General features: G+C 45.5%; 2 protein-coding genes across 4 annotated transcripts in view; one reads left to right on the top strand and one right to left on the bottom strand.

Annotated features, from left to right (window-relative positions):
• Positions 1 to 26,353, top strand: part of S100A1 (S100 calcium binding protein A1) — a 56,146-nt gene that overhangs the window by 902 nt on the left and 28,891 nt on the right. Inside the window, exon 1 of one of the 3 annotated variants that reach the window (XM_087705065.1) lies at positions 2,236 to 2,398. The exons of 1 other annotated variant lie outside the window; for it this stretch is intronic. The gene's annotated coding sequence lies outside the window, so the exon portion shown is untranslated. Of the gene's footprint in view, positions 1 to 2,235; positions 2,399 to 6,389; positions 6,881 to 26,353 lie in introns of those variants that run through there. One more of the 3 variants, XM_087705066.1, reaches the window with a different exon arrangement.
• On the bottom strand, positions 6,582 to 24,498 carry LOC148048664 (uncharacterized). The gene is made up of 2 exons (XM_087704274.1): positions 24,245 to 24,498; positions 6,582 to 7,528 (listed from the first exon to the last, which is right to left on the bottom strand). The coding sequence occupies exons 1-2, from the start codon at positions 24,435 to 24,437 to the stop codon at positions 6,582 to 6,584; spliced, it is 1,140 nt and encodes a 379-aa protein (XP_087560400.1). The 5' UTR covers positions 24,438 to 24,498.

Genomic DNA, 26,353 nt, shown 5'->3' with positions numbered 1-26,353 from the left:
TGGGAGATTCTGGGAGTGGAAGCCCACCCCTCTTAAAGCATGCAAACTGGGGGATTCTGGGAGTGGAAGCCCACCCCTCTTAAAGCATGCAAACTGGGGGATTCTGGGGGTCGAAGCCCACCCCTCTTAAAGCATGCAAACTGGGGGATTCTGGGGGTCGAAGCCCACCCCTCTTAAAGCATGAAAACTGGGGGATTCTGGGAGTGGAAGCCCACCCCTCTTAAAGCATGCAAACTGGGGGATTCTGGGAGTGGAAGCCCACCCCTCTTAAAGCATGCAAACTGGGGGATTCTGGGAGTGGAAGCCCACCCCTCTTAAAGCATGCAAACGGGGGGATTCTGGGAGTCGAAGCCCACCCCTCTTAAAGCATGCAAACTGGGGGATTCTGGGAGTTGAGGCACACCCCTCTTAAAGCATGCAAACTGGGGGATTCTGGAAGTCGAAGCCCACCCCTCTTAAATCATGCAAACTGGGAGATTCTGGGAGTTGAAGCCCACCCCTCTTAAATCATGAAAACTGGGGGATTCTGGGAGTTGAGGCACACTACTCTTAAAGCATGCAAATGGGGGGATTCACCAGATCCCACATACTCCAACCACCCCCAAGCCCACCTTCTCCTTCCCAACTCTTCCCCCCTCCATCAAAGTCCCTCCCCCCAAAAATCCTGTGTCCCGCCCCCAGTGAGCCCTCCCTCCCCATTTCCTCTGCAGTGGGGACTCAAAAGAGAGGGGCCAGGCCAGCTTCTGCCCCACCCAGCTCAGACTGGCGGGAGCAACTGGTTTATCCTGGTCTGCAGCCAGCTGTTGTGAGGGGGGGGAGAGGGAGCCTCTCTGGGCTTCCAGATGTTGGGGCTTGGAGTCCCTTCCCGGAGGCACCTGGTGCTCGCCGGGACACGCCCCGCTCACCCTTGACACACCTGGGCTGCCTGCTTCGGTTTTCCTAGGCTGCACAGCCGGCAGACAGAGGCTGCGAGCCGGGACATGTTCTCAGGAGGAAAGACAGCTGGATGACTGAGGAGGCAGCGCGGTGTAGTGCTTAGAGTCAAGTCTATCTAGGAACGCCAGCTGATGGCCGGAGGTTCCCAGCAGGGCATGGCAGAAGAATAGATTTGGAAGGGGCCTTGGAGGTCTTCTAGTCCAACCCCCTGCTCAAGCAGGAGAAGAGACCATTTCAGATAAATGGTTATCCAGTCTCTTCTTGAAAGCCTCCAGTGATTAGGAAGGAAGGAAGGAAGGAAGGAAGGAAGGAAGGAAGGAAGGAAGGAAGGAAGGAAGGAAGGAAGGAAGGAAGGAAGGAAGGAAGGAGATGATAGAGGGAAGGAAGGAAGGGAAGAGTGAAGGAAGGTGATGATAGAACGAAATGGAAGGAAAAAAGGAAGGAAGGAGAGAGATGATAGAAGGAAGGAAGGAAAGGAAGAGTGAAGGAAGGTGATGATAGAGGGAAGGAAGGAAAGAGGGAAGGAAGGTGATGATAGAATGAATTTGAAGGAAGGAAGGATGGAAGGAGAGAGATGATGGAAGGAAGGAAGGAAAGTGAAGGAAGGTGATGATAGAAGGAAAGATGGAAGGAAGGAAGGAGAGAGATGAGAGAGGGAAAGAAGGAAGGAAGGAAGGAAGGAAGGAGGAGATGAGAGAGGGAAGGAAGGAAAGAGTGAAGGAAGGTGATGATAGAGGGAGGGAGGGAAGGAAGGAAGGAAGGAAGGAAGGAAGGAAGGAAGGAAGGAAAGCAGAATAACAGAATAAAAGTGTTGGAAGGGACTTTGGAGGTCTTCTAGTCCAACCCTCTGCTCAAGCAGGAGGCCCTCTACCATTTCACACAAACAGTTGTCCAATCTCTTCTTTAAAACCTCCCGTGTTGGAGCCCCCCACAACATCTGGAAGCCAAGCCTGCCTCTTAGGGGGCTCCCCAGAGGGCATCCGTCAGATCCCTCTAAGCTCTTTCTAGGTTTTTTCCGCTGGCACCACCCTCAACCCGAACCGATTGCCTAACGCCCGAATTTCCATCCCAGGAGGGGCCACAGGCAGGGCTGCAACGGTGTGAGAAACACCCCCCTGGTCCCTTCCCCCCTCCCTCTGGGCCGTCGTAACTTGGAACGGTCACTAAGCGAAGGTTGCAAGCCAGCTCTGTGCCAGGCCAAAAACAGCCCCTCCCTCACGGGGATCTTTTCGGGAAACAGGTTGGCCTGCAACACAATCGGCCTTTGTTGAGCTCAGGAGGGGAACAAACCAGCATCTGTCTGCAGAGCCCGCTTGCCAGACCTTCCCGATTGGTCGTCCCCGGTGGGGAGGGTCCGGGAGGGGTGGTCCGTGGCTTGGATTTTAGGGCCCCCCCACACCCCCAAAGCCCTACATTCCTGCCAGCCAGCCAGCCAACCCTTCATCCACCTCCCTCCGGTGCAGTAAGTCGTCCCCGTTTCGGAAGGGCAGGGAGGGATAGGATTGCCTAGTGGTTAGAGAGTCTTCAGCCCTTGGCGTGCTTTTATCTCCCCCACCCCCCACCCCAAATCCCCCACCCCACCCTAGATTTTCCCAGCTGCCGAAACAAAAAAACAACATGCTGCATTTGTGATTATATTCGCCAGTGCAAAACTTCACCGAAGATATTTCGTTTGTGTGTGTGTGTGTGTGTCCCCCTCGTCAAAATGACACTTTTAAGCTGAGGGTTTAAACTAACCGGGGTTAGCTTGTTCGGCGGACCCAGAGTCTTTGGTTTTTCACCATAAACCTGGAAAAGCAAGTGAAGTTTCTCTCCTACGCATGCAAAGTCGGGTTTGTGGGTTTGTCAGTCGGCGTAATTAAGGGGAAAAATATTGATGGAATCGTTAAAAAAACAACAACTGTAAAATGATTCAATATATGGTTGAAAAAAAGGGAAGGGGGGGCTTGTGATAAAGTCAAGGGGGATGCGTGGAGTTCTTTTTAATGGCCAGGCGTCCGTTTTAAGGGTTCACGCCCCAACTTGGCTGACCGGGATTCGAATCCAAGCCCGGGGGTGGGCGGGCAATCGTTCATTGTTTCTTTCCGCGCCTTTGCCGATAAAACGGGGAGAACCCGACCCGCGACAGTGACGGTTTCCCTAAAAAATGAGCAAAGCCTTTTGTACATGGGCAGGAGCCGCCCTATGGAACTCAAAGCGCGGGAATGAGTTTTAATTGGTCCAGTTGGAAGCGTCTGCAAATAATTTGGGAGTTTGGGGATTTAGAGGCTGAACAGATTTCTTATTTTCCCCTCATCGTCGGCAGTAGACAAACTCCGAATTTCTTTGGCTGTTCACAAGTAGTCCTCGACTTACGACGGTTTGTTTAGTGACTGGCACCGGAAAAAAGTGACCGAGGTCCTTTTTTTCAAACTTACGACCGTCCCAGCATCCCAGCAGTTACGCGATCAAAATTCAAATGACTTGTATTTATGACGGTCGTGGCATCCCGGGCTCCCCTTTTGCAACCTTCAGAAAATCAAGGGGGGGGAGGGAAAGCCGGATTCGCTTAACGACCTTGCTGCTAACTTAACTTCACTTAACCACGGTGGCAAGAGAGGTCATAAAATGGAGGGGGGGAAATGTCTGGTGGTCCCACAATCAAAATCTTGTCCAAATGACTCGTATTTACGACGGGCGTGGCATCCCGTGATCCCCTTTTGATTTCGACGAATGAAATTGGTAGGGGAGCCGGAATTGCTTAACGACCCGGCGGCCGACTTTAACAACGGCCACGGTCTACTCACAACCGTAGCAAGAGAGGTCGTGAAAAAGGAGCAAAATGTCTCGCGGATCCCCCCCCCCAAAAAAATTGGGGGCTGGGTTGTGTTAGCGGTAACACAATGGGCACCTTGCTTAATTTACCTGTGTTTGTTGAATCGTTTATTTTGTTGTTGTGGTTTCAACGAGGGTTGCAAAAGCCCATTTCCCCACCCGCAAACACGTGTGTGGCATGCATGATTCATGTATCATATATGGAGCAGCTGATACGGGCAGGGATCTGCAGCTCTCCACCGGTGTACGTGTCATTCCTCGGAGCAATTAATACTAATAATAATAATCACACAGCCGCGTGTCTCCTCGCCGAGCTTACAAAAACACGACAAATATTTGGGCCGACACCCTAAAAGTATGTTACAAGGCGCTTCTCGCCAGATGGAGTGAAGTGGAAATTCGAAATAAAACCGATAAGAATCAGAAGTTAGACAGGAGAGGCAGAAAAAGTTTTTTTTAATAAAGTGTGACACGTTTAAAAGCTAGAAATAAGGGATAGAAATATGAAAAGGGGAAATATTAGTTGTATTAGCTGAATGCTCCTCTATGAAACTATGTGATCGGGATTGATAAATCAACACTTAACAGCTTGAAAATTAATGAGTAGTTACCATCGGCCTCTCCTCTCCCCTTCTCTCCCTCAGACTTACCCCACAGAATCCTCCCCTGTCTTATCCCTCTCCTATCCTATTCCTTTCTCTCCCTCAGACTTACCACACAGAATCCTCCCCTATCTTATCCCTTTCTCTCCCTCAGACTTACCCCACAGAATCCTCCCCTATCCTATCCCTTTCTCTCCCTCAGACTTACCCCACAGAATCCTCCCCTATCTTACCCCTTTCTCTCCCTCAGACTTTCCCCACAGAAGCCTCCCCTATCTTATATCCCTTTCTCTCCCTCAGACTTTCCCCACAGAATCCTCCCCTATCCTATTCCTTTCTCTCCCTCAGACTTTCCTCACAGAATCCTCCCCTATCTTATCCCTTTCTCTCCCTCAGACTTTCCTCACAGAATCCTTCCCTATCTTATCCCTTTCTCTCCCTCAGGCTTTCCCCACAGAAGCCTCCCCTGTCTTATCCCTTTCTCTCCCTCAGGCTTTCTCCACAGAAGCCTCCCCTGTCCTATCCCTTTCTCTCCCTCAGGCTTGCCCCACAGAATCCTCCCCTATCCTATCCCTTTCTCTCCTTCAGACTTACCCCACAGAATCCTCCCCTATCTTATCCCTTTCTCTCACTCAGACTTTCCCCACAGAAACCTCCCCTATCTTATCCCACAGGCTTGCCCCACAGAGGCCTCCCCTATCTTATCCCCTTCTCTCCCTCAGGCTTGCCCCACAGAATCCTCCCGTATCCCATCCCCTTCTCTCCCTCAGTCTAACTCCTTAGCATCAGAGTGTTTTTATTGGTGGGGAGGGGGAGTAGAATGTCTAAACTCCCAGCCCGCAGGCTGCTGGGCCATACCCACGCCTAAGCGACAGTTGGAACAGAGTTCTTTTCAGGTGGGGAGGGGAAGTAGAACGTCTTAACTCTTTGGCGTCGGAACGTGTTAATAATAATGTAAGAAATACTTTCATTTTGACAAATCCTTTCTTATCAAGCACCTAGAAACCAAGAGGAAGATATGTGCCGAATTTCAAGTTTGTAGGCTTTACGATTCTGGAGATTTTGTGACGATGCATGAGTGGTATTTCGCTTTTATATATAGATATATAGATACACTTTCTAATAGTAAAAGCAATAAAAAGATATAACGCGGAATAATTGAATAACGATGGATTATAACCCAATATAAATGTGTCCTGTATTATTATTAGAAATACAGAAGTTGACTGAATGTAATAAATGATGAATAATTTTATTACTTTTATTTGCATTAGAATGCATGGCACCCGGGTGCCACACCGTTCACCCATTGATCCCGCAAATTTCTGATTTTGGGAATTTTCAATCCGGTTCTTGGTCCTGTTTCCCCCCCCCCCCCGTTAATTTGGTCTTTTCGGTCCCCGTTCCCTCCCTGTTCAAAAGGGGCATTTTGTAGTCCTGGGGTGGGGGCGGGGCGAAGACTGGCAGCTCTAAATGGCAGCTTTGTTTGTGCAGAGAGAAAAACCTTGTAAACAGCTTGTGTGTGTGTATTTGTGTGTGTGTGTGTTGGTGTCTGCCTCGCCCTCCCTTTCTCCACAGTGGGGCCCGGCGTGCCCAAAACGAAAGAAAGCTTAAGAATAAGTTTCTTGAGCCCGCTATGAATGGAGAATAAAAAGAGTCAGAAGGGACCTCAAGAGATCTTCTAATCCACCCCCCACATCCCCCGCTCAAGCAGGAGACCCCGCACAGCTCAACTTAACAACCCATTCTTTTACCGACCGTGCAAAGAAGTTAACAACGGCGATGAAGCCCTCTGGACTTCCTCCCCACACCCAAAGGCCCCACAGAAAGGCAACTCTCCAATGCCGGCTAATTCATGCATTTTAATGACATTTTCCCAGGGGACAAGCAGAGCGCAGGGCAAAACACCAGAAGGGGGAAGGCAGGAGAAGACCATGACATGATTAAGGATCAGGAGACTGGTTCTTCTTGGAAGTTCTCATGATGGTTTTGGCTGCCAGGTCTTGTTTTCTTGGTGGGCTTCCATGTTGGGTTGAGGTTGGAAGCCGAGAGATGGACCTTCTCCTTCTCCGTTCTCCTTCCGGACGTTGCCTTCAACAGCTTCTAAACAGCATCTTGGATTTTGGTCCTTCTACTTGCGGTAGCGTTGCTGGGGAGGGGGCAGCACGGCTGACATGGGAGGTAGCATGGCTAACAGCATCTTGGATTTTGATCTGGCTCCCTGGGATATCACTGCTCGGCACCTGACTGCTGAGGGGTGTCACCTGACTGCTGAGGAGAGGGGCCCGACTGCTGAGGTGTGTCACCCGACTGCTGAGGTGTGTCGCCCGACTGCTGAGGAGGGGCGCCCGACTGCTGAGGCGTGGCGCCTGATTGCTGAGGAGGGGCGCCGGACGGCTGAGGTGGGGCGCCGGACGGCTGAGGAGGGGCACCGGACGGCTGAGGCGTGGTGCCCGACGGCTGAGGAGGGACGCCAGATGGCTGAGGCGGAGCGCCCGATGACTGAGTTGGGGTGCACCACTGAGTAGGTAAGACGTAACACTGCTGAGGTGGGGCACACCACTGCTGAGGTGGGGCGCACCACTGCTGAGGTGGGGCGCACCACTGCTGAGGTGGGGCGCACCACTGCTGAGGTGGGGCGCACCACTGCTGAGGTGGGGCGCACCACTGCTGAGGTGGAGCGCACCACTGCTGAGGTGGAGCGCACCACTGCTGAGATGTGGCGCCCGACAACTGAGGCATGGCACCAGATGGCTGAGGCGCGGCGCCAGACGGTTGAAGTGGGGCGCACCACTGCTGAGGTGGGGGGCACCATTGCTGAGGTGGGGGGCACAATTGCTGAGGTGGGGCGCACCACTGCTGAGGTGGGGTGCACCACTGCTGAGGTGGAGCGCACCACTGCTGAGATGTGGCACCCGACAACTGAGATCGGGTGCCCGACGGCTGAGGCATGGCACCAGATGGCTGAGGCGCGGCGCCGGACGGTTGAGGTGGGGCGCACCACTGCTGAGGTGGGGCGCAACACTGCTGAGGTGGGGGGCACCATTGCTGAGGTGGGGCACACCACTGCTGAGTTGGGCCACACCACTGATGAGCTGGGCCCCCCCACCCTGGAGACAGGTGGTTTTGACCGCCCTTCTGATTCTGGTAGCTCATCCTGGAGGACTTCAAGGAACCTGGGAAAGAGATGAAAAAAAGAATCGTCTGGTTATTTCAATCATCAAAATTTTTATTGAGTCATTTGCTCCCTTCCGGCCTGCTTTCTTCCATCCCTTGGTGGTAGACTGCTCTTGAACCTGGAGGATCCGCTCCACCTCCCTCACTGCCGGAGCTGACAGTTATCAAAATCTGACAAGAGAGCTTGCCTTGCCCCCCCCAAAACCAAGTTTCCATCCTTTTAAAAAAGGACGCAAGTAAACAATACAAGTAGAAAAACAGGAGCCACCTTTGGGGGGAAGGGAACAGCGTTCCGTGCGCCTTTGGCGTTGAGTCATGCCGGTCACATGACCACGGAGACGCTTTTGGACAGCGCTGACTCTTCGGCTTTGAAATATAGATGAGCACCGCCCCCTAGAGACGGGAACGACTAGCAGATATGTGCGAGGGTTTGGATTTGAAATGATTTCAGCCAGGAAGCTAAAGTGGGTTTATTTGGTTTTCATTGGTTTTTCAGCAAATCGATGGGACTCAATGAATCCGAGGCAAAATATAACATGCCAGTGTGTTCCATAACTAAATTAAGCCAAGTTATTTATTCTTACTACTATAATTCAGGTGAGGCCAATCACCAGCTCCTAAATTCATAAACCTGAATGAAACAATCTATTCCCAAGCAGGATGAGTTTTTTTTTTTGCCAATTCTTTGCGGTTTCTCCCAATGTGTAAATTTAGAAATAATCAGCAAAGATTATTGTTCTGGGAACAATGGGGAAAACACCCATTCAATTCAATCACCTGCCAATAACCCAATTCTTTTTAAAAACGAATTTCCTTCTTTGAAGATTGCAAACTTCATTTGGGCTCAAAATAAATCTGAATTTAAGTTTAGGCTTAAGTTAAAATCTCCAGTTTTTAAGGTGTATTGAAACAGCTGCTAAAAATTAAAACAGCCACATTCAATTAAAGCAGCCTTTTAATAACTCACTTTGTTCTTTAAAAAATGGGTTTCCGTCTTCCTCCCTGATTGCCACTTTCATCTGAATTCAAACTGAAATCAATTGGAATTTAAATTTAGGCTCAAGTTAAAACCTTCACTTTTTAAGGTGCACAGAACAGCCTGCTAAAGATTAAAACAGCCGCATTCAATTAGCACTTTTCAATAATTCTTCCTCCTCCATGATTGCTACCTTCATCTGAATCTGAAATAAATCTGAATTTAGGCATAGCCTTAAGTTAAAATCTTCAGATTTTAAGGTGCATCGAAACAGCCGCCAACAGTTAAAAGATCCGTATTCAATTCAAGCACACTGCAATAAATTGGTTTTTTAAAAAGAAACACTGGGTTTTTTTCTTCCTCTATGATTGCAACTTTCATCTGAATTCAAACTGAAATAAATAAGGATTGAAATTTAGGTGTTAAGTTAAAATCTTCAGGTTTTAAGGTGCATCAAAACAGCCTCTTAACAATGAAAACAGCCGTGTCCCATTCAATAACAGGGTTTTTTATTCCTTCCTTCCACCAAGATTGCAACCTTCATCCAAATACAAGCCAAAATAAATCAGAATTTAAATTTAGGTGTTTAGTTAAAATCTTCAGGTTTTAAGGTGCTTTAAAACAGCCTCTTAACAATGAAAACAGCCGTGTCCCATTCAATAACTCACCTCGGCTGGGAGATCCGATCGGAGGAGTCTTCAGGAGCTCGAAGAACGAAGTGAATTGAGGAGGGAGAAGCCTTGCAGAATTTATAAAGCAGCCGCTGAATAGTTTGTGGGCACCGAGTTCTTCCTCATTTGATGTTTGTGTGGCCCTTCTGGCATTACTCAGCGCTGTTTCGGCCTTGAACTTATGACTTCCCCTTTTGACATAAGTGGTTTCCAGAGAAAATTATATATTAGCTTTCCATTTTGTTCAGACAGAAGAATAGAATAGAATGGAATCGGATGAGTGATTTCCAGAGAAATCCCGACTCTAAGACAGGTGGAATTCAACTCCCAGAATTCCTCGGCTGTCAGAAGATCGCAAAAAAGGGATGACATGACAGTCATCGACCTGAATCAATGGCCAAGCATATATGAATTTTGATCATGTGAATAGGGTAGAGAACAGAATAGAATAAAATAGAATAGAATACAAGAAGGAATAGAGCAGAGCAAAGTAAAGCACAGAATAGAAAAGAAAAGAATACAATAGAATAGAAGAAGGAATAGAGAATAGAAAAGAATAGAATAGAAGAAGGAATATAGAGAATAGAAAAGAAAAGAATAGAAGAAGGAATAGAGTAGAGAATAGAAAGGAATAGAATAGAAGAAGGAATAAAGTAGAGAATAGAATAAAAGCTCTTGGCCTTTGAACTTATGACCTTTTTTTATGACTGCCCCTTTCGACATAAGTGGTTTCCAAAGAAAATTATACTTTTCATCACTGGAGGTTTCAAAAGAAGAGATTGGGCAACCGTTTGCCTGGAATTGTGTAGGGTCTCCTGCCTGAGCAGGGGGTTGGACTAGAAGACCTCCGAGGTCCCTTCCATGATTCTGTGTTCTCTTGCATACCCCTGGAGCCGAGATCCTTTTAGCGTCGGGAAGGACGGATTTTGAGAGACAGTTTCCTCTACAAAATATCACAAGTTGGGTTGTTGGAAGTGGGTTCAACAGCCCCCATAATCCACCTTCGCCCCTCTCCACAGAGACCGGTGCCCAATTTATGCCAGTATGCCCACGATATGAGCCCAACCTTCAATCCCTTTAAAGAGCAAATGAATCCACCAAAGCGTAACTTGATTAACCTAATCCAGAATTAATTTAAAGCCGTGATTATTCCTCCGGGCTATCTTTCAACCTGCTGAAAAGGACGCCCCATAGTCCTGATCAATCTTTGACCCACATCAGAGGAAATCCATATTTCGTGCAGTCTTTAACCTTCTAAGTCAGGGGGCTCCACACTTGGTTACTTTAAGATGGGTAGAATTCAACCCCCAGAAGTCTTCGGCCGGCTGAGGAATCCTGGGAGTTGAAGTCCACCCGTCTTAAAGTGACCAAGTTTGGAGGCCCCTCTCCGGAGCCATCCATGGAAGCTCTTAAGGTCCCATCTGGAAGTTGTGAAGCTTGAGCCCCATTGATAGTGGCTAAGTGGCTTTTGCCCCGTTTCCCGACTTTCCTTGCCACCGTTGTTAAGTGAATCCTTGCAGTGGTTAATTTAGGAACACGGTCGTTAAGGGAACTTGGCTTCCCCTTTGAATTGGCTGGTCAGAAGGTCCGAAAAACAGATGACATGACATTCACCGATATGAACCAATTGTTAAGTATCTGAATTTTGATCAGGTGATGGTGCCATGGTCGTAAGTGTGAGAAATGGTCATAATTGTGGCTGTAGGTTGACCTGTCTTTTGTAAATCAAGCCTGACACCTGACCCTCTAGGGACCTTGAGAAAGTCTTGGTGAAACGTGCTTGAATGTTGTATCTCAAATCTGGCCTGTAGTCCATCCTACAGGGACATTGTGGTCGAGTAGAGTAGAGAATAGAATAGAATAGAAGAAGGAATAGAGTAGAGAATTGAAAAGAAAAGAACAGAATAGAATGGAAGAAGGAGTAGAGTAGCGTAGAGAATTAAAGGTTTTGGCCTTGAACTTATGACCCTTTTTTTTATGACTGCCCCTTTCGACATAAATGGTTTCCAGAGAAAAATATACTTTTCATCACTGCAGGTTTCGAAAGGAGAGATTGGGCAAGTGAGTGTTGTAGGGTGGACTCCTGGCCAGATTTGAGACACAACATCCAAGTTTCACCTTCTCAAGGTCACTAGAGGGTCAGGCTTGATTTATCAAAAACACAGGTCGGCTTACAACCGCAATTACGACCATTTCTCACACTTATGACCGTGGCACCATCCCTACCATCACCTGATCAAAATTCAGATACTTAGCCATTGGTTCATATCGATGACTGTCATGTCATCCCCTTTTTTGTGATCTTCTGACCAGCCAATTCAAAGGGGAAGCCAGGTTCCCTTAACGACCGTGTTCCTAACTTAACCACTGCAAGGATTCACTTAACAACGGTGGCAAGGAAGGTCGGGAAACGGGGCAAAAGCCGCTTAGCCACTATCAGTGGGGCTCAAACTTCACAACTTCCAGATGGGACCTTGAGAGCTTCCATGGATGGCTCAGGAGAGGGGCCTCCAAACTTGGTTACTTTAAGACGGGTGGACTTCAACTCCCAGGATTCCTCAGCCGGCCGAAGAATTCTGGGGGTTGAATTCCACCCGTCTTAAAGTGACCAAGTGTGGAGCCCCCTGACTTAGAAGGTTAAAGACTGCACGAAATATGGATTTCCTCTGATGTGGATGAAAGATTGATCAGGAGTTTGGGGTGTCCTTTTCAGCAGGTTGAAAGAAGGAATAATCACAGCTTTCAATTAATTCTGGATTAAGTTAATCAAGTCACGCTTTGGTGGATTCATTTGCTCTTTAAAGGGATTGAAGGTTGGACCCATATCGTGGGCATACTGGCATAAATTGGGCACCGGTCTCTGTGGAGAGATGTGAGGGTGGACTATGGGGGCTGTTGAACCCAGTTCCAACAATCCAACTTGTGATATTTTGTAGAGGAAACTGTCTCTCAAAATCCGTCCTTCCCGACGCTAAAAGGATCTCGGCTCCAGGGGTATGCAAGAGAACACAGAATCATGGAAGGGAATCTGTGACCCTACAGAAATCCAGGCAAACGGTTGCCCAATTGCTTCTTTTGAAACCTCCAGTGATGAAAAGTATACATTTCTTGGGAAACCATTTAGGTCAAAAGTGCAATAGAACGCAGAATCATGGAAGGGACCTCGGAGGTCTTCTAGTCCAACCCCCTGCTCAGGCTGGAGACCCTACACAATTCCAGGCAAACAGTTGCCCAATCTCTTCTTTTGTAACCTCCAGTGATGAAAAGTATAATTTTCTCTGGAAACCACTTAGGTCAAAAGTGGCAGTCATAAAAAAAAAGGGGTCGTAAGTTTAAGGCCAAGGTGGCTGTGAGTAATACCACAAGGGCCACAGAAACATCAAATAAGGAAGAACTTGATGGCCACAAACTATTCAGCGGCTTCTTTATAAATTCTGCAAGGCTTCTCCTTCCTCAATTCACTTCTCTTTCCGAGCTCCTGAAGACTCCTCTGATTGGATTTCCCAGTCAAGGTGAGTTATTGAATGGGACACGGCTGTTTTCATTGTTAAGTGGCTGTTTTGATGCACCTGAAAACCTGCAGATTTTAACCTAAATTTAAATTCAGATTTATTTCAGTTTGAATTTGGATGAAGGTTGCAATCTTGGTGGAAGGAAGGAATAAAAAACCCTGTTATTGAATGGGACACGGCTGTTTTCATTGTTAAGAGGCTGTTTTGATGCACCTGAAAACCTGCAGATTTTAACCTAAATTTAAATTCAGATTTATTTCAGTTTGAATTTGGATGAAGGTTGCAATCTTGGTGGAAGGAAGGAATAAAAAACCCTGTTATTGAATGGGACACGGCTGTTTTCATCGTTAAGCGGCTGTTTTGATGCACCTTAAAACCTGAAGATTTTAACCTAACACCTAAATTTCAATCCTTATTTATTTCAGTTTGAATTCAGATGAAAGTTGCAATCATAAGGAAAGAAAAAAAACCAGTGTTTCTTTTTAAAAAAAACAAGTTATTGCAGTGTGCTTGAATTGAATACGGCTCTTTTAACTGTTGGCGGCTGTTTCGATGCACCTTAAAATCTGAAGATGTTAACTTAAGGCTACGCTTAAATTCAGATTTATTTCAGATTCAGATGAAGGTAGCAATCATGGAGGAGGAAGAATCATTGAAAAGTGCTAATTGAATGCGGCTGTTTTAATCTTTAGCAGGCTGTTCTGTGCACCTTAAAAAGTGAAGGTTTTAACTTGAGCCTAAATTTAAATTCCAATTGATTTCAGTTTGAATTCAGATAAAAATGGCAATCAGGGAGGAAGACGGAAATCCATTTTTTAAAGAACAAAGTGAGTCATTGAAAGGCGGCTTTAATTGAATGTGGCTGTTTTAATTTTTAGCAGCTGTTTCGATGCACCTTAAAAACTGGAGATTTTAACTTAAGCCTAAACTTAAATTCAGATTTATTTCGAGCCCAAATGAAGGTTGCAATCTTCGAAGAAGGAAATTCAATTTTAAAAAAGAATTGGGTTCTTGGCAGGTGCTTGAATTGAAGGGGTGTTTCCCATTCAACAACAAGCTCTCTTGTTCGATTTTGTCATCTCCACCAGTGAGGAAGGTGGAGGAGAGCAGATATTCAAGGTTCAGGAGCAGTCTACCACCAAGGGAAGGAGGAAAGCAGGCCGGAAGGGAGCAAATGACTCAATGAGCTTTCTGACGATTGAAACAACCGGACGATTCTCTTTTTTTTTTCATCTCTTCCCCAGGTTCCTTCAAGTCCTCCTACTAGAATGCGACCTCTGATGTGTGGGATGCCACTACCTCCGATGTGTGGGATGCCACCACCTCAGATGTATGGGATGACACCACCTCAGATGGATATGATGCTACCACCTCAGATGGATATGATGCTACCACCTCAGATGTATGGGATGCCACCACCTCAGATGTATGGGATGGCACCACCTCAGATGGATATGATGCTACCACCTCAGATGTATGGGATGACACCACCTCAGATGGATATGATGCTACCACCTCAGATGTATGGGATGCCACCACCTCAGATGTATGTGAAAAAAGGCTTTTATTTTCCTTTTTTTTTTCATTTTCATACACTCACATATATACTGTGCATAGCCGGAGCCATACAACTTTAAACAATAATCTCAGCAATTCCTCTTGTCAACAATACCCCCCAAAAATAGAAACCCAATATACCTCTTCCACTCTCCGTACACCTCTTTCTTCCAACCCCCTCCAACTTTCTATCTTCCCTCCATCATCCCCCTCTACCCTACTTCCCCTCCCACTCTACCACTCCTCTCTCCCGATCCACTCCCTCCCTTCCTTCTCACCTTCCCTCCCATCCTCTCTCTACCCATCTTTCTTCTATCCCACTCCTCCTCCCCTTGGTGTATTTCCACTATATGTCAATGTACTTAATTTATCCTATTTGTACAGAGAGATTAAAGAAAAACAGTATACATGTGAAGTCGCATTACATTGAAATCTAACCTAGTATAGCAATAGCAATAGCAGTAGACTTATATACCGCTTCATAGGCCTTTCAGGCCTCTCTAAGCGGTTTACAGAGAGTCAGCATATTGCCCCCAACAATCTGGGTCCTCATTTTACCCACCTCGGAAGGATGGAAGGCTGAGTCAACCCTGAGCCGGTGAGATTTGAACCGCTGACCTGCTGATCTAGCAGTAGCCTGCAGTGCTGCATTTAACCACTGCGCCACCTTGGCTCGTATATATCCCTCCCTCCCCCCCACCCTCTCCCCCAATCCCCCACCTCCTTCCCCCCCACCCCGACTTCCCAGAGCCCGTACACGGTATAGATTTTTAACAAACACAGTCTAAAATATATTGAGAAAAAAGAAATTTAAAAAAAAAGGATTAATAACATCTCTACATTGATCTTAGCTTCTTCTTGCTATGCTAACTTTGAACAGTTTAAATCATTCCTGATCTTAAACATTGGCTATCTGGAATTTCTTAGTCCCGTATTTGTTTTGTATATAGTCAATCCATTTTTTCCCCAGTCTCGTTTATATCTCTCATTTGAATGATCTTTAAGATATGCCGATACTTTAGCCATCTCGGCTAAGTTTGTGACTTTCAATGTCCATTCTTGGATTGTAGGCAAGTCTTCCTTCTTCCAGCATTGCGCCACCAACAGTCTTGCTGCCGTTATTAGGTGCAGAATCAAGTTAGTCTCTACCACTGTAAAGTCAGTACTTATACCTAGTAAGAATAAGTGAGGAGTAAACTTTATCCTTCTTTTAAAGATATTTTGCATAACCCACCATATTTTTATCCAGAATGCCTTAACCTTTTGGCAGGTCCACCATATATGAAAATATGTAGCATCGAGAGAACCACACCTCCAACATTTAGGCTGTAAATTCGGATACATAGAAGTCAGCTTTTTAGGATCTAAATGCCATCTATAGAACATCTTATAAAAATTTTCTCTTGTGTAAATTTCACATTTCTTACCCAGATTCTTTCCCATGTCTCCAACATTATTGGTTCCTCAATATTTTGAGCCCACTTTATCATACAATCTTTTAACTAATTCTGTTTCCGAGTCCATCTGTATTAATACATTATATATCCTCTTTATGTGCATTAAGCTTTGATCTCTTATTTGTTTAAACAGATTATCCTCAACTTGGATAAAACCATTTTTTTGATCTATTTTCCACCTGGCCTGTAATTGCCCATACTGGAACCATGTTTGAACTACCTTCTCCTCTTTTAATACCTCTAAAGATTTTAGTTGTAGTACCCCCCCCCCTTTCCAAAATGAGAAGCTGTCTGTAGGTGGTTCTATCCTGTTTTTGTGCTAGCATCCCTCCTAGTTCTTCCTTTTGTTTAGTATTCATATTTATAGCTAATATTTTTGTTTTTCCTAAATTTATTTTAAAACCAGACACTTGACCATATTGATTAATCGTATTCATTAAAACCATACTGGATTCCTGCGGTTGTTCCAATACTATGACCAAATCATCCACAAACGCGCGCACTCTGTATTCTTGCTGCCTAATCTTGATCCCTTTTAGACCATCCAAGCCCCGTATTTTATTCAACAATACTTCCAAAGTTATAATAAACAATAGTGGGGACAAAGGACAGCCCTGTCTTGTACCTTTTCCAATTTGAAAAGAGTCTGTTAAACTTCCATTGACTATGATTTGTGCTGTTTGCTGTTGATATATTGCTTTAATTGACTGTAAAAAACCTATCTGCATTTTTTGCAATATCTTCAACAGAAATTGCCAGTTAACTCGATCAAAGGCCTTCTCAGCATCCAAAAATATGAACGCAGCAGGAATTTGGTTGTTCTTTCCCAAATATTTTAATGCATTAATAATTAATCTAACATTACTTTTCATCTGCCTCCCCTGTATAAAACCCGTTTGGTCGGTGTGTATCAATTGTTGAATAACCAGCATTAACCTATTTGCTAGTATTTTAGTAAAGATTTTATAATCTACATTAAGTAATGAGATAGGTCTATAATTTTTGGGTTGAGTAGTATCTTGATCTTCTTTGGGTATCAAAGATATAAACGCTGTCTTCCAAGATGGAGGGACTTTGCCTTCCGTTTGAATCATATTAAATAATTCTCTTAAGAGGTTCTACCATTTGTAACTGTAAATTTTTATATAGTAAACCGCTGTCAAACCATCTGTGCCTGGTGCTTTCCCTAACTTTAGTTGCTTAATTACCTACAGGCCACCTCAGATGTCTGGCGGCCAACCTCAGATGTCTGGCGGCCAACGTCAGATGTCTGGCGGCCAACGTCAGATGTCTGGCGGCCAATCTCAGCCGTGCTACCGCCCGTGTTAGCCGTGCTGCCCCCTCCCCAGCAACGCTACCGCAAGTAGAAGGACCAAAATCCAAGATGCTGTTTAGAAGCTGTTGAAGGCAACGTCCGGAAGGAGAACGGAGAAGGAGAAGGTCCATCTCTCGGCTTCCAACCTCAACCCAACACGGAAGCCCACCAAGAAAACAAGACCTGGGAATTGATGCTATCCACGTAACTCTGGGGTGGCCTATTCCGTTGGCTCCTCGAAGGCCAACCCAACCACCGAAGGCCCACGCGGATGGAGAACTCGGCAGCCAAAACCATCACGAGAACTTCCAAGAAGAACCGGTCTCCAGATCCTTAATCATGTCATGGTCTTCTCCTGCCTTCCCCCTTCTGGTGTTTTGCCCTGCGCTCTGCTTGTCCCCTGGCAAAATGTCATTAAAATGCATGAATTAGCCGGCATTGGAGAGTTGCCTTTCTGTGGGGCCTTTGGGTGTGGGGAGGAAGTCCAGAGGGCAGGACAAGAAACAATGGTTGGAAACGAATCAAGGGGAGAAGCAACTTGGAATGGGGGAGAAACTTCCTAACAGTGGGGGCAATGAACCAGTGGAACAGCTTGCCACTAGAAGTTGTGGTTGCTCCATCACTGGAGGTTTTTAAGAAGAGACTAGATCTGAAAGAGGATAGGTTCTCCTGCTTGAGCAGGAGGCTGGACTAGAAGACCTCCACGGTCCCTTCCAGCTCTGCTCTGCTCTGCTCTGCTCTGCTCTACTCTACTCTACTCTACTCTACTCTACTCTACTCTACTCTACTCTATTCTATTCAGCGGCAATGGGGATGGATTACTGGCCAGATTTGAGACACAACATCCAACCACGTTTCACCAAGACTTTCTCCAGGTCACTAGAGGGCCCAGGCTTGATTTACAAAAATCACCAGTTGACTTACGACTGCCATTATGACCATTTCTCACACTTACGGCCGTTGCACCCCCCTACCCCCCTCCCTACCACCGCATGATCAAAATTCAGATGCTTAGCCAGACGAAGAATCCTGGGAGTTAAAATCTACCCGTCTTAAAAGTGGTTAATTTAAGACGGGTGGATTTGAACTCCCAGAAGTGCGGAGCCCCCCTGAATTAGAAGTTTAAAGAAGTTTAAAGAAGGCTGAGTGTGTCAGTGTGTCCATATGCCTGTGTTTCTTTGTGTGTGTGTGTGTCTCTGTGTGTCTGTATTTGCAGTTGGTTTGTTCATTCAAGCTAAGTTCTCCTGGCCAGAATCCACGTATTTTTAATAACCATTATTAAATGATTAGGTAATACGCTTCTGAGTCTGCTCCAGGCACAGCCAGCAGCCTCCCCACCTCTGCAGAAGACCCTCCCCAATTCCAGGCAAACGGTTGTGCCGTCTCTTCTTTCCGAGGGAAGCCCTTCCATTGGAGCATCGTTCTCATGACCAGGAAATTTCTCTTAAATTTCTCTAATTAACTTTAGTTGAAGTTGGGATTTCTCTGGAAGCCATTTATATCAAAAGCGTCATAAGTGCAAGTCATTAAAAAAAGGGGTCATAAATTCAAGGCCAAATAGAATCCATTGATTCATTGTCCCATTTTGTTCAAACAGAAGAATAGAGTAGAGTAGACTAGAATAAGGAATAGAATAAGAATAAGAAATAGCAAATCGAATCTAATCGAATAGGAGCTGGAAGGGACCTTGGAGGTCTTCTAGTCCAGCCCCCTGCTCAAGGAGGAGACCATATTCCATTACAAATTATTTTCCAATCTCTTCTTTTTTATATTAAAGTTTTTAATTTTTTAATGTTCATAACATATAATCACATATATACTAATACATAACCAACATCATGTTGTATTATTAAATGTTTATATCAATTCATCTTACCAACAAGACCCAAAAATCAGTTATTGTCTCTTCTGCTCTCGGTCTACCATATTTGTATTTTATCCATCACTTCCTTCTCCCCCTCTCTCCTCCCCCTCCCTCCCTCCTTTCTTTCCTCTGTCCCCTTCCCTACATCCCCTTCCTCTCCCTTTCTCCTCTCTCCCCTTTCCACTCCTCCTCTCACCCCTCCATTGCCCTCTCTCCTATTCCTCCCTTCTTCCCTTCCCTCTCTCCTCTACTTCCCACTCTACATCTCGTTTACTTGGTGTATTTCAGCCTCTGAGCAAGCTCCCTTTTAGGTTGATGGCATTTATAATTCCTTTCCAATATACATATTTAATTTTTCTCCTCCTTTTTAGTAAAAAAAAAAAATCAAAATAAAAGTATGCATATATAGTCATTGTGCTTTTAAAAACCCATCTCCCCTCCAGCCTAATTTTGGCCGAGATGTAGACCTGGTTACAATTCCTCGCTATTCTTATCATTATCTTTATATAATTAGACATCCTTCCATGCCCCAGAAAAAAGATTCTGTCTTTTTATCACAATAGTTTCCCATTGTAGGTATATTTCACCTTCCCTCTCTATTTTTCCTTATCTTGGATTGGATTATCAATAATTGTCTTTAGCTGTTCAATGTTTCACTTCCCTTAATCTATTATATAAAATAACGAGCCGTAAACATATTTCAACCCATGCTTAGTTATCCTTCTATGTCATATTCAATCAGTTCGCAACTCAATTTAATTATCTTAAATTTTTGGATCATAAATCTCTACCACCTCCCCATATCAGTTTCATATTTATCCAATTCAAAGGGGAAGCCAGGTTCCCTTAACGACCGTGTTCCTAACTTAACCCCTGCGAGGATTCACTTAACAACGGTGGCAAGGAAGGTCGGGAAACGGGGCAAAACCCACTTAGCCAGTATCTGTGGGTCTCAAACTTCACAACTTCCAGATGGGATCTTAAGAGCTTCCATGGATGGCTCAGGAGAGGGGCCTCCAAACTTGGTCACTTTAAGACGGGTGGACTTCAACTCCCAGGATTCCTCAGCCGGCCGAAGAAATCTGGGGGTTGAATTCCATCCGTCTTAAAGTGACCAAGTGTGGATCCCCCTGACTTAGAAGGTTAAAGTTTGCATGTAACAAGGATTTCCTCTGATGTGGCTCAAAGATTGATCAGGAGTATGGGGAAACTGGTTAGCTTGCAAATGGATTCATTTCAATGCCATTGGTCCATCAACTCCTTCTCGTTCATCAGTTCCATTCTTGTGTTTGTGGATCCTCTGTATTCTTTCAATACAATGAAAAAATAGAAGCAAAACAACTATTTGAATCAGAGGTTGCTCCTAGTTGTCTATTTCTGTTTATGCTCTACTAGCCGATAACCCAGCATTCCCCGGGTATTTATTTATAGGGGGAAAATGTCGGGACCAAATATAATTTCTAATGTTGGATTTTCCCCTTTACCAGAGGGAGACCCCTTCTGGAGTACTGCGAAGCCGTTATCATGGCAACTCCACTGTGCTGTACAGTAGAAGCCATTTTAAGGCACAACAGGCTGCATTTTAACCCACCCACCCCTGAGAGGTGTTAGGGGTGTCTTACCCTAACCGTATTTTACTCAAGAGCGTAAGTCATCTTTGCTGAAGTTTGATTCAAATTGAAATTATATATCGATTCTGGACCACTGTGAGGTGTTTTTTGTTTTTTTTTAATCCTGTTTCTTAAATGAGATTTAATTTTAGTTTCTTCTGGGAACGTTGGTTCTTTTTAAGACTCTTTAACATTCTGAAATTTTGTTTTGTATTTTTCTTTGTTTATTTTTAATTTTGGAGGGGGGAGTTTTGTATTTTAACTTTTTTTTTTCCAATAAAATAAAAAATAGAACCAAAAGAAATATTTCAATCAGAAGCTGCTACCATCTGGCTCTTTCTGTTTATCTGTTTAGGAATTGGAATGGAATGGAATAAGAATTAGAATAGAATAAGAATGGAATGGAATGGAATAGAATAAAATAGAATGGAATTTTGAATAGAATAAGGAATAGAATAAGAAATAGAGAATGGAATAGATTAGAATAGAATAGAATAGAATAGAATAGAATAGGAGCTGCAAGGGACCGTGGAGATCTTCTAGTCCAGCCCCCTGCTCAAGTAGGAGACCATATCCCATTACAGACAAATGATTTTCCAATTTCTTCTTGAAACCTCCCAGTGATGGAGAAGGAAGGAAGGAAGGAAGGAAGGAAGGAAGGGAAAAGCAGAATAACAGAGTTGGAAGGGACCTTGGAGGTCTTCTAGTCCCCTTTCAGATCTAGTCTCTTCTTAAAAAGCTCCAGTGATGGAGCAACCACAACTTCTAGTGGCAAGCCGTTCCACTGGTTCATTGCCCCCACTGTTAGGAAGTTTCTCCCCCATTCCAGGTTCCTTCTCCCCTTGATTCGTTTCCAACCATTGTCCTCTGGACTTCCTCCCCACACCCAAAGGCCCCACAGAAAGGCAACTCTCCAATGCCGGCTAATTCATGCATTTTAATAACATTTTGCCAGGGGACAAGCAGAGCGCAGGGCAAAACACCAGAAGGGGGAAGGCAGGAGAAGACCATGACATGATTAAGGATCAGGAGACCGGTTCTTCTTGGAAGTTCTCATGATGGTTTGGCTGCCGAGTTCTCCATCCGCGTGGGCCTTCGGTGGTTGGGTTGGCCTTTGAGAAGCCAACGGAATAGGCCACCCCAGCATCAATTCCCAGGTCTTGTTTTCTTGGTGGGCTTCCGTGTTGGGTTGAGGCTGGAAGCGGAGAGATGGACCTTCTCCTTCTCCGTTCTCCTTCCGGACGTTGCCTTCAACAGCTTCTAAACAGCATCTTGGATTTTGGTCCTTCTACTTGCGGTAGCGTTGCTGGGGGGGGGGCAGCACGGCTAACATGGGCGGTAGCACGGCTGACATGGGATGTAGCATGGCTAACAGCATCTTGGATTTTGATCCGGCTCCCTGGGTTATCACTGCTCGGCACCCAACTGCTGAGGAGGGACGTCCGACAGCTGAGGTGGGGCGCCAGACGGCTGAGGTGGAGCGCCGGACGGCTGAGGTGGGGCACCGGACGGCTGAGGTGGAGCGCTGGACGGCTGAGGTGGAGCGCCGGACGGCTGAGGTGGGGCGCCAGACGGCTGAGGTGGAGCGCTGGACGGCTGAGGTGGAGCGCCGGACGGCTGAGGTGGAGCACCAGATGGCTGAGGTGGAGCGCTGGATGGCTGAGGCGGAGCGCCCGACGGCTGAGGCGGAGTGCCCGACTGCTGAGGTGGGGCATACCACTGCGCATTAAGGGACCACTGCAAAGGTGGGCCATACCACAGCTGAGATGAGGCGCCCGACGCCTGAGGTGGGGTGGACCACTGCAGAAGTGGGCCATACCCCTGCTGAGATGAGGCGCCCGACACCTGAGGTGGGGCGTACCACTGCAGAAGTGGGCCATACCATTGCTGAGGTGGGGCTCCCGATGGCTGAGGTGGGGCTCCCGATGGCTGAGGCGGGGTTCCCGATGGCTGAGGTGGGGCTCCCGATGGCTGAGGCGGGGTTCCCGATGGCTGAGGCGTGGCACCGGACTGCTGAGGTGGGGCACACCACAGCTGAGGTGGGGGGACCCACAGTGCAAATGGGTGGCCGAGGTAGTTTTGACCGCCCTGCTGATTCTGGAAGTTCATCATGGAGGACTTGAAGGAACCTGGGAAAGAGATGAAAAAAAGAATCGTCCGGTTGTTTCAATCATCAGAAAGCTTATTGAGTCATTTGCTCCCTCCCGGCCTGCTTTCCTGCTTCCCTTGGTGGTAGACTGCTCCTGAACCTGGAGGATCTGCTCCACCTCCCTCACTGGCAGAGATGACAGTTATCAAAATCGGACAAGAGAGCTTGCCTTGCCCCCCGAAACCAAGTTTCCATCCTTTGAAAAAAGGACGCAAGTAAAAAATGCGAGTAGAAAAATAGGAACCCCCTTTGGGGGGAAGGGAACAGCGTTCCGTGCGCCTTTGGCGTTGAGTCACACCGGCCACATGACCACGGAGACGTCTTCGGACAGCGCTGGCTCTCCAGCTTTGAAAAGGAGATGAGCACTGCCCCCTAGAGTCGGGAACGACTAGCAGAGATGTGCGAGGGTTTGGATTTGAAATGATACCAGCCAGGAAGCTAAAGTGGGTTTATTTGGTTTTCATTGGTTTTTCAGCAAATCGATGGGACTCAATGAATCCGAGGCAAAATATAACATCCCAGTGTGTCCCATAACTAAGTTTTAGCCAAGTTATTTATTCTTACTACTATAATTCAGGTGAGGCCAATCACCAGCTCCTGAATTTATAAACCTGAATGAAACAATCTATTCCCAAGCAGGATGATTTTTGCCAATTCTTTGTGGTTTCTCCCAATGTGTAAATCTAGAAATAATCACCAAAGATTATTGTTCTGGGAACAATGGGTAAAAAACCCATTCAATTCAATCATCTGCCAATAACCCAATTCTTTTTAAAAACAAATTTCCTTCTTTGAAGATTGCAACCTTCATCTGGGCTCAAAATAAATCTGAATTTAAGCGTAGCCTTAAAGTAAAATCTTCAGGTTTTAAGGTGCATCGAAGCAGCCGCCAACGGTTAAAAGAGCCGCGTTCAATTCAAGCACACTGCAATAACTTGGTTTTTTTTAAAAAGAAACACTGGTTTTTTTTCCTCCTCCCTGATTGCCACTTTCATCTAAATTCAAACTGAAATAAATTGGAATTTAAAATTAGGTGTCAAAATAAATCTTCAGTTCTAAAGTCCATCAAAACAGTTGCTTAACAATGAAAACAGCCGTGTCCCTTAAATAACTAGGTTTTTACCCCCCCTTCCTTCCACCAAGATTGCAACCTTCATACAAATACAAGCCAAAATAAATCAGAATTTAAATTTAGGTGTTTAGTTAACATCTTCAGGTTTTAAGGTGCATCAAAACAGCTGCTTAACGATGAAAACAGCCGTGTCCCATTCAATAACAGGGTTTTTCCTCCCCTCCTTCCACCAAGATTGCAACCTTCATCCGAATACAAGCCAAAATAAATCAGAATTTAAATTTAGGTGTTTAGTTAAAATCTACAGGTTCTCAGGTGCATCAAAACAGCCTCTTAACAATGAAAACAGCCGTGTCCTATTCAATAACAGGGTTTTTTATTCCTTCCTTCCACCATGATTGCAACCCTCCAAATTCAAACTGTAATAAATCTGAATTTAATTTTAGGTGCTAAGTTAAAATCTGCAGGTTTTCAGGTGCATCAAAACAGCCTCTTAACAATGAAAGCAGCCATGTCCCATTCCATAACTCACCTCGGCTGGGAGATCTGATCGGAGGAGTCTTCAGGAGCTCGAAGAACGAAGTGAATTGAGAAAGCAGAAGCTTTGGAAAATTTATAAAGCAGCCGCCGAATATTTCGTGGCCATCAAGTTCTTCCTCATTTGATGTTTGTGTGGCCCTTCTGGCATTACCCAAGAGCCGTCTTGGCCTTGAACCTATGACCATTTTTTATCACTGCCCCTTTTATCACATAAAGTGATTTCCAGAGAAAATTAGATTCCCATTTTGTTCAGACGGAAGAATAGGATAGAATGGAATAGGATGAGTGGTTTCCAGAGAAATCCCAATTCATTGTAAACAAGACTCAGATTACACCTCACCATCTGAGAAGGTTCATCACCTCAGAGGAAATCCGTATTTCGTGCAGTCTTTAACCTTCTAAGTCAGGGGGCTCCAAACTTGGTTACTTTAAGACGGGTGGAATTCAACCCCCAGAATTCCTCGGTTGTCAGAAGGCTGCAAAAAGGGATGACATGACAGTCATCGATATGAACCAATGGCCAAGCATATATATGAATTTTGATCATGTGATGGTAGGGATGGTGCCACGGTCATAAGTGTGAGAAAGGGTCATATTTGCAGTCTTACGTCAACCCTGCCTTTTGTAAATCAAGCCCGACCCTTGACCCTCTAGGGACCTTGAGAAAGTCTTGGTGCAACGTGGTTGGATGTTGTGTCTCAAATCTAGCCAGTAGTCCATCCTACAGGGACATTGTGGTCCAATAGAATAGAGTAGAGTAGAGTAGAATAGAATAAGGAATAGAATAGAGCAGAGTAGAGAATAGAATAGAATACAAGAAGGCATAGAGTAGAGAATAGAATAGAATAGAATAAGGAATAGAGTAGAATACAGAATAGAATAGAATAGAATAGAATTAGGAATAAGGAATAGAGTAGAGTAGAGTAGAATAGAAGAAGGAATAGAGTAGAGAATAGAATAGAATAAGGAGAAGAGTAGAGAATAGAAAATAAAATAAAATAGAATAAGGAATAGAGTAGAGAATAGAAAAGAAAAGAATAGAATAGAAGAAGGAATAGAGTGGAGTAGAGAATAGAATAGAATAGAAGAAGGAATAGAATAGAGAATAGAATAAAAGTCCTTGGCCTTTGAACTTATGATCCTTTTTTTATGACTGCCCCTTTTGAAATATGTGGTTTCCAGAGAAATCCTGACTCATAGTAAACAAGACTCAGACCACAACTCACCATCAGAGAAGGTTCATCGGGTCAGAGGAAATCCATATTTCGTGCAGTCTTTAACCTTCTAAGTCAGGGGGCTCCACACTTGGTTACTTTAAGTCGCAATTATGACCATTTCTCACACTTATGACCGTAGCAACATCCCTACCATCACCTGATCAAAATTCAGATGCTTGGCCATTGGTTCATATCGGTGACTGTCATGTCATCCCTTTTTGCAACCTTCTGACCAGCCAATTCAAAGGGGAAGCCAAGTTCCCTTAACGACCGTGTTCCTAACTTAACCACTGCAAGGATTCACTTAACAACGGTGGCAAGGAAGGTCGTGAAACGGGGCAAAAGCCGCTTAGCCACTATCAATGGGGCTGAAACTTCACAACTTCCAGATGGGACCTGAAGAGCTTCCATGGATGGCTCAGGAGAGGGGCCTCCAAACTTGGTCACAAGCCAGCCGAAGAAATCTGGGGGTTGAATTCCACCCGTCTTAAAGTGAGCAAGTGTGGAGCCCCCTGACTTAGAAGGTTAAAGACTGCACGAAATATGGATTTCCTCTGATGTGGGTCAAAGATTGATCAGGACTCTGGGATGTCCTTTTCAGCAGGTTGAAAGACAGCCCGGAGGAATAATCACGGTTTTAAATTAATTCTGGATTAGGTTAATCAAGTTTTGGTGGATTCATTTGCTCTTTAAAGGGATTGAAGGTTGGGCCCATCTCGTGGGCATACTGGCATAAATTGGGCACCGGTCTCTCTGGAGAGGGGCGAAGGTGGATTATGGAGGCTGTTGAACCCAGTTCCAACAATCCAACTTGTGATATTTTGTAGAGGAAACTGTCTCTCAAAATCCGTCCTTCCCGACGCTAAAAGGATCTCAGCTTCAGG

Source organism: Thamnophis sirtalis, unplaced genomic scaffold, assembly GCF_051295495.1.
Source record: "Thamnophis sirtalis isolate CommonGarterSnake01/CBP01778 unplaced genomic scaffold, rThaSir2_p1.2 scaffold_2, whole genome shotgun sequence".
Lineage (NCBI taxonomy): Eukaryota > Metazoa > Chordata > Lepidosauria > Squamata > Natricidae > Thamnophis > Thamnophis sirtalis.
Note: the sequence above shows the minus strand (reverse complement) of the source record. Positions and strands in the feature narration are given on the sequence as shown.